This window comes from Mesoplodon bidens (genome assembly GCF_964165515.1).
Source record: "Mesoplodon bidens genome assembly, chromosome: 18".
Lineage (NCBI taxonomy): Eukaryota > Metazoa > Chordata > Mammalia > Artiodactyla > Ziphiidae > Mesoplodon > Mesoplodon bidens.
In genome coordinates, this window is record NC_138175.1 from 50,958,792 (window position 1) to 50,967,233 (window position 8,442).

At 49.6% G+C, this 8,442-nt stretch overlaps 1 protein-coding gene across 1 annotated transcript in view; it reads left to right on the forward strand.

The window, feature by feature from the left end:
* Window positions 1-8,427, forward strand: part of RELB (RELB proto-oncogene, NF-kB subunit) — a 30,314-nt gene extending 21,887 nt beyond the window's left edge. Inside the window, exons 8-11 of the mRNA XM_081217587.1 lie at window positions 2,207-2,422; window positions 3,240-3,308; window positions 3,448-3,525; window positions 7,465-8,427. Of these exons, the coding sequence (XP_081073713.1) occupies window positions 2,207-2,422; window positions 3,240-3,308; window positions 3,448-3,525; window positions 7,465-7,850 (749 nt within the window). The 3' untranslated portion in view covers window positions 7,851-8,427. The remainder of the gene's footprint in view (window positions 1-2,206; window positions 2,423-3,239; window positions 3,309-3,447; window positions 3,526-7,464) is intronic.
* The last annotated feature ends 15 nt before the right edge of the window (window positions 8,428-8,442 follow it).

The following is an 8,442-nucleotide window of genomic DNA, read 5'->3' on the forward strand; positions in this document are numbered from 1 at the left end:
TGGCCTTTTATGTCTGGATTCGTTTATTTAGCGTAATGTTATGATGGTTCATCCATGCTGTAGCAGGGATCAGTGCTTTGTTCCTTTTTATAGCTAATATTCCATATGTGGCTATATCCCATTTTGTTTATCCATTCATCAGTTAATGGGCATTTGGGTTATTTTCACCTCTTGGTTATTATGAATAGTGTTGTTTTAGACATTTGTGTATAAGTTTTTGTTTGAACACCTGTCTTCAATTCTTTTGGATATGTACCCAGGAGTGGGAGGTTCTTATAAGATTTTGAATGAATGAGCAAACGGTTATTGGGTGGCTCCTCTGTGCTGGGTTCTGTGCTAGGCAGTGCTGGGACACAGCAGTGACAGAGACAGGCCCAGCCTCTGCCCTCACAGGGCTCTCAGTTTAGAGGGAGGTAGGGAAAGATAGACAAATTACAAATGTGAGTAATGCCGAGAGGGAAGAAGACAAAGTGCTGAGATTAAACAACAGGAAGTCCAGACATTGTCCGGGCATCTGGGAAGGCTTCCCAGAGGAGGTGATATTTGAGATGAAATCTGAGGAATGCCAAGGAGGCTGTTAGGAGCCTGGGAATTGGGGTCAGGGCAGGGAAACTGTTCCTGCCCTGGGTGAATGATTCGAGGTACATGTGAGTCCTGTTCCATTATTCACTCACTGACTGATCTCAGGCAGGTGACTTCACCACCCTGAGCCTGTTTCCTCATCCCTAAAATGAGCTGGTGTTAGGATGAGATGGGATCCCACGTACCTAAAAACTACACTACAGAGAGTTAGCATTTACTGAGGATTTCCTGAGTGCCAGACCTGGAGCTAGTATTTTGCATAATACTAATAAAAACTATCATACTTAACATGGACTGAGCACCTATCATGTTAAGCCCTCTTCTAAGCCCTTTTCTTGGAGTGACTCATTTAATCCTCCTAACAACTCTTGTGAGGTGAGTACTATGACTTTCCCTCTTGAAGGTGAAGAAACTAGGCCCAGAGCTATTAGTAACTTCCTCAAGCTGTAGGAGCTGGTGGTGAAGAGCTCTAGCCTGCCTGGATCCCCATCTTGGCTCCACCACTTGCTGACTCTGTGACCTTGGACAAGTGACTTAACCTCCCTGTGCCTTTGCTTTCCCCTCAATATAATGGACTTCCTAAAGGTAGTTTATTCATAGGATTATTATGTGTCTTAGAGGCAAACCATGTCTTTCCAACACATATAAAGCCTCAGTATATGGAGTTAGTGTGATGAGAGGCAATGCAATAAGACAGGAAAAAGAAATAGTAGGCAGAGTAGCATACTGAATCCTGACTATTCTGCTACCAGCTGTATGACCTTGGGTTAGTCTCTTAAACCCTCCAAGCCTCGGTTTCCCCATCTATGAAGTGGGTGTCTAGAAAAGAGTTAACATAGCAGGTCTGAGACTGTTAGCCTTTGGAAGCCCAGCTTACAAGGTTGACCCTTGGCTGGCTTTTGGGAACTTTGAGAGGGCTCTTACCATTCCCTGACTGTTAAGAGTGGCTCACTGTACCTAAACCGTACAAACAATATGGTTTGTGTGGATCATTTGCTTTCCTTCTGGGAGTCTGGAATTTTGATATGTGCCAGTTAGAGGGAGCCTACTTGACCAACTCCCAGTAAAAACCCTGGGCAGTAAGTCTCTCATGTGCTTCCTTGGTAGAAGCATTTCATGTGTGTTGCCACTGGGGGCAGCAGTGTGCGGTGTGCATGTTCTGTGTGACTCCCCTGGGGAGAACTCTTGGAAGCTGGCACCTGGTTTCCTCTGGACTTCACTCCAGGCACCTTTCCTCTTTACTGCCTGTGCATCTATCTTTTTGCTGTAATAAATCATAGCCATGAGTACAACTATATGCTGAGTCCTGTGAGTCCCCTTAGTGAATCACTGAATCTGATGGTGGTCTTGGGGGCCCCTGATAAGGTGGAAATATTCATTCTACCTGCCTTTTGGATTGTTAAAGGATTAGATGAGTGTGTGTGTGTGTGTGTGTGTGTGTGTGTGTGTCAGTGACTGGCACACGGTAGGTGCTCAACAGAAAGTTAGCTGCCACTATGATTAGTTTTATTATGATAAGTTTTATTCTTAGAAATATTGGTGTTGATTTTGGGGGAGGCTAAGTGAGTTGGGTGTCCGGTGGACCAGTGTCCTGGCTCAGCTGACGCCCGCACTTTCCTGCCAGAGGATATATCGGTGGTGTTCAGCAGAGCCTCCTGGGAAGGCCGGGCTGACTTCTCCCAGGCCGATGTGCACCGCCAGATTGCCATTGTGTTCAAGACACCACCCTACGAGGACCTGGAGATTGTTGAACCTGTGACGGTGAACGTCTTCCTGCAGCGGCTTACTGATGGGGTCTGCAGTGAGCCTCTGCCCTTCACGTACCTGCCTCGGGACCATGGTAACCACGGCCACCCAGGGTGACCCACCGCCCCAGAGACTAGGTCTTTGGTCTTGCTTGGGGTGACCCGAAGGGGAAAGGGGAAGAGGCAGAAGTGGAATGCAGGCTCAGAGTTGCACAGACTGGGGTTCAAATCCTGGTCTGCTGCTTACTGGCTGTGCGATCTTGGCTTCTCCTAGCCTCAGACACCTCCTGTGCAAAATGGAAATAATAATAGTACCCATTTTATGACATTTTGGGACTATTTAATCAATCCTCCCCGCAGCATGCCTGCTCACGCCTGGCCCTCGCTGGGTAGTGCTGGGAACATAGTGGTGACTGAGACAGCCCCAGCCCTACCCTACGAGGCTCATAGTCTTATGGGGAGAGGGGGGACAGATCCATTCCCATACAGTGACAACCAGAGTGGGCAGGGCTGGGATTGGAATTGCTTATGGAACTCGGACTGCCCAGAGTGGGGCACCTGACCCAGCCTTTAGGGTTCAGGAAGAGCTTCCTAAAGGAGGGGACGGCTGACCTGAGGATGGGAGGACGACTAAGCAATTCTCCAGGGAAGTGGTAAGAGTTGAGGAAGAGTGTTTTAAGCAGTGGGAACAGCAAGTGCAAAGGCCCTGAGGCAGGATTGTGCCTGGGACGTTCCAGTGTAGCTAGAAGTGGATTTGGGTTTTATTCTGATTAAGATGTGGATATCTATTTGCATTGGTTGGGCAAAAACCAGAACTGCAAAACAACTTCCCAAATGGTCTCTATAATTAATTCTTCATTAATTCTTATTTTTAATGGATTATTTTGCATGCCTCCGGTATCTCCTAAACAGACAGCTACGGTGTGGACAAGAAGCGGAAACGGGGGCTGCCCGATGTCCTTGGGGAGCTGAATAGCTCTGGTGTGTTCCCTCTGCCCCTTTTCACATCCCTCTCCAGGTTACTGGGAGGGGATGACTGACCCCCACTGCCCTGGCCCACCCCAGGTTGGGGAGGAGGGGCTGTTGGGATCCAGGGGTCCTCATCTCTGCCTTCCCTCAGACCCCCATGGCATCGAAAGCAAACGGCGGAGGAAAAAGCCGGCCTTCCTGGATCACTTCCTGTCCGGCCACGGCTCAGGTGGGTCCTGGCTCAGTGCAAGCCCCTGCCCACAAGGTGGGCTGAGGGTGAGCTGCAGCCCTGCTTTTCTGGCCTTTTCAGGTGCCCCAGGAGCTCCTACTAGGGCAGTGCCTCACCACTTAGCCAGCAACATAAAGTGGAAAGAATAGTGGTTCTGGACACAGTCTGGAGGCTCTGATCTCCACTGGGCCATTTACCTGCTGTGTGACCTTCACCAAGTGGCTCTACCTCTCAGAGCCTCAGGGCTCCTCTGAAAAGTCTCACCACATACCTACCTCACTGACCTTTTAAAATTTAATGCACTTATTTTTACAGACACTATATAATGATCACGTAACTGCTTTGTGTGTGCTTACTCACTTAATCTGGGTCATCACCCTGGGGGGGTGGGTGCTGTCATCACCCCCCACGTCCCACCCCCATTTTACTGGTGAAAACCTTGAGGCCCAAAGAGGTGATGTCTCTTGCCCGAGGTCACACAGCCAGATTGAGGTGGAGCGGGGAGCTGCACCTGGGCATAGGTTTAGATTAGTGATGACATGTGAAACCAGTAGTAGGGAGTAGACGGTGGATAAATGGGGGTGGTGTCAGAGCCAGCCAGCTTTGAATTCAGCCACCCTCTGGGCTCTTCTACTGCGGCCTTCGTCTCAACTCACATGCCAGCCTCCAGTTCCCATGAAGTCTAACCCTGTCTGGCTGCCATCCAAAGCCTCCCCACTCGCTGACCACTAGCTCTAAGAATGCTGTCCCCAACACCCCAGCTACCCCACGGTGCCCAGCTCCCAGCCAGCTGCCAACCACTCAGAGTCTGCTGAGCCTGGACCACTCCAGCCAGTCCCACCCTGAAGGTTTCAATTATCACCTGTTGTCCCCCCAACTCACTGTAACCAATGCCCAACAGCTCTGCCCCTAGAAACCCCCAATCCTAGTCCATTTCATCAACCTTCGATTCCCAATCCCCAAAGCCTCTCCTCATCAGCCACCCGTCATTCATCCACTTGTTCTATCACCCCGATTTCCCAGTGTCTAAAGTTCCCCTCTCTCATCCTTGTGGCAAAGCTGCCCTAGCACTAGAGTGTGATGGTTAGGAGCATGGCCTCTGGAATCAGACTGGGTTTGAATTTGAGGACACAATTTATCCACTGTATGACCTCTTTGGGCCTCAGTTTACTTAACTTGCAGATGGAGACCCTCCCTCCTAGGGTTCCTTCCAGAATTTAGTGAGGTCACATCACACAGTTATTTAGCACAGTGGCTGACATAGAGTTGGTGCCCAGGAGATGTTAGGAACTTGCCAGAAAGCAGGAATGCCACCTGCATTTGATCATGTTTAACTGCATTCATAGCAAAACCCCAAATAACAGGGGCTTCAGTAGGATAGAACATTATTTCTCCTCTCACATAAACACAGTCCAGAGGTAGGTAGTCCATGGATGGTTTGGTGGCTGCATGATCATCAGAGACCCAAACTCCTGCCATTTTCAGCTCATAGTTTCCACCTCATGGTCCAAGGTGGCTGTTGCAGCTGCAGCCATCACACCCACATTTCAGCCAGCAGCACTTCGTCACATCAAGCTACAAGGGAGGCTGGGAAATGAGAGTTCCAGCAGCGCAGCGTCTCTTTCTGAGACAAGTGTAGTCAGCCTTTGCTGGTGAGGTTTGTCTTGTCTCGAAAAGAGAGACTCTCCCACAGTGACACTTACCATTTTACTATACAATTTTGCGACTTGTGACTTCTCCCTTGGGTCTCCCATGGTGTGGATGTTTCACTTTTCGGGTTTTTATTTTGGGGCGGGGGGCTTTGGAGCCTCCTCTTCTTCCTCATTCTTGGGGAAAACTCCCTAGCACTACAGGAGCATGGTCTCAACCCTGCTTCTGCAACTCACCTGTGGACTGCAAGTTATTTTGCCTGTTTGCTTATTAAATGAGAATGATCCTATTTTTAGTTTATTTATTTATTTATTTATTTATTTTTTATTTTTTGCGGTACGCGGGCCTCTCACTGTTGTGGCCTCTCCCGTTGCGGAGCACAGGCTCCGGACGCACAGGCTCAGTGGCCATGGCTCACGGGCCTAGCCTCTCCGCGGCATGTGGGATCTTCCCGGATCGGGGCATGAACCCATGTCCCCTGCATCGGCAGGCGGACTCTCAACCACTGTGCCACCAGGGAAGCCCTATTTTTAGTTTTTTGAGGAACCTCCAAACTGCTTTCCACAGTGGCTGTACCAATTTACACTCCCTTGCCAACATTTGCTATTCGTGTCTTTTTTTTTTTTTTTTTTTTTTTTTTTTTTTTTTTATAAATTTATTTATTTATTTAATTTTTGGCTGTGTTGGGTCTTCGTTTCTGTGCGAGGGCTTTCTCCAGTTGCGGCGAGTGGGGCCCACTCTTCATCGCGGTGCGCAGGCCTCTCACTGTCGCGGCCTCTCCTGTTGCGGAGCACAGGCTCCAGATGCGCAGGCTCAGTAGCTGTGGCTCACGGGCTTAGTTGCTCCGCAGCATGTGGGATCTTCCCAGACCAGGGCTCGAACCCGTGTCCCCTGCATTGGCAGGCAGATTCTTAACCACTGCGCCACCAGGGAAGCCCTCGTGTCTTTTTTTAATTTTTTTTTATTTTTTGCGGTACGCGGGCCTCTCACTGTTGTGGCCTCTCCCGTTGCGGAGCACAGGCTCCAGACGCGCAGGCTCAGCAGCTATGGCTCACGGGCCCAGCCGCTCCGCGGCATGTGGGATCCTCCCGGACCGGGGCACGAACCCACGTCCCCTGCATCGGCAGGCGGACTCTCAACCACTGCGCCACCAGGGAAGCCCCTATTTGTGTCTTTTTGATGATAGCCATCCTGACAGGTGTGAGGTGATATCTCACTGTGGTTTTTATTTGCATTTCTCTAATGATTAATGATGTTGAGCATCTTTTCATGTGCCTTTTGGCCAACTGTAATGTCTTCTTTGGAAAAATGTCTGTTCAGGTCTTCTGCCCATTTTTTAATCGGGGTGTTTTTGATGTTGAGTTGTATGAACTGTTTATATTTTGGATATTAACCCCTTATCAGTCATATTATTTGCAAATACCATATGACCCAGTAATTCCACTCCAGGTATGTATTTAAAAAAGAATGAAAACACTAATTTGAAAAGATACACACACCCCAATGTTCATAGAAGCATTATTTACATTAGCCACGAAATGGAAGCAACCTAAGTGTCCATCAATAAATAAATGGATAAAGAAGATGTGGTACATATACACAATGAAATACTACTCAGCCATAAAAAAAAAAGAGAGAATTTGCCACTTGCAGCAACATGGATGGACTTGGAGGACATAAGCTTAGTGACAGAGAAAGACAAATACTGTATGATATCACTTACATGTGGAATCTTAAAAAAGAAAAAAGCTAGTGAATATAACAAAAAAGAAACAGACTCACAGATACAGAGAACAAACTAGTGGTTACCGTAAGGAGAGGAAAGGGAGGAGGGACAAGATAGGGGCAGGGGATTAAGAGGTACAAACTACTATGTATAAAATAAATAAGCTATAAGGACATATTGTACACTACAGGGAATATAGCCAATATTTTATAATAACTATAAGTGGAGTATAACCTTAAAAAATCGTGAATTACTATGTTGTACGCCTGGAACATATAATATTGTACATCAACAAAATTATTGTAACAAAAAATTACCAAAAAATTGTAATTATTTTGTAGTTACAAATATTTTGTATTTTGTAATTTAAAAAATTATTGTAACAACAACAAAAAAAGGGAGGTAGAGAACGGTGATAGTCCCTACTCAGAGTTTCTTCTTGGCATTATAGGAGGCCACACCGATAAAGCATTTAGCAACAGAGGGGGCATTTGAGTTAGGGCCTGGCCGGAGGTCGACCCTAAAAGCCCGCCATACTCTCTTCTTTCTTCTCATCCCTGCAGGCCCGTTCCTCCCGCCATCAGCGCTGTTGCCAGACACAGACTTCTTCCCGGGCACCGTATCCCTCCCAGGCCTGGAGCCCCCTTGCGAGCCGGACCTCCTGGACGACGGCTTTGCCTACGACCCCGCTGCCCCCACGCTTTTCACCATGCTGGACATGCTGCCCCCAGCGCCACCACTCACCAGCGCTGTCGCGGGCAATGGGGGTGCAGGGGCCGCGGTCGGGGAGCCCCCCGGCCCCGAGCCGCTGACGCTGGACTCGTACCAGTCCCCAGGCCCCGGGGACGGAGGCACTGCCAGCCTCGTGGGCAGCAACATGTTCCCCAATCAGTACCGCGAGGCGGGCTTTGGGGGCAGCCTCCTGTCCCCGGGGCCTGAGGCCACGTAGCCCCCGCGGCGCTGGAGGAGAGGCGCTGGGTGGGGAGGGAGGTGGAAGGGGCCGTGCGAACCCAACCAGGATATCCAGCACCCCCATACCCTTGGGCGGCCCTTGGTCAGTCTTCCGACGTTCTCATCCTTCTGAATCGGACATCTTCAGCGCTGGCGAGAAACTCCGTAGCATCGGTTTCCCCTGAGCCCATTTTACAAGTGAGAAAACTGAGTCTGGAGAGGAAAAGGGGCTTTGGCTCTCAAGCGCTAGCTTGTTAAAGCTGCTGCCTCAGCCCTCACAAGCGGGGACACCTCCAGGCGGATTCTGTTGTGTACATATAGGAGGAGGGTGCAGATCCCCGCCCTCCGTCCCCAGGCTTGAAGGTGGGGGGTAGGTTGTTTGTTCTGAGTCTTCCCAATAAATATGAGATTTTGAGCCTTGGGGGTCTCTTCTCTTCTCCGCTTGAGAAACACCCGGGGCCCTTACGTACCGTCTCCAGGATCTCCTGACACACCGCTCGTCTCCTCCAAGGCCCGCGCCTCCCTCCTCGCCCGAATATAGGCCCCGCCCCTCGCGTGAGCGGAAGCACCCTCCGCCAGGCTCCGCCCCT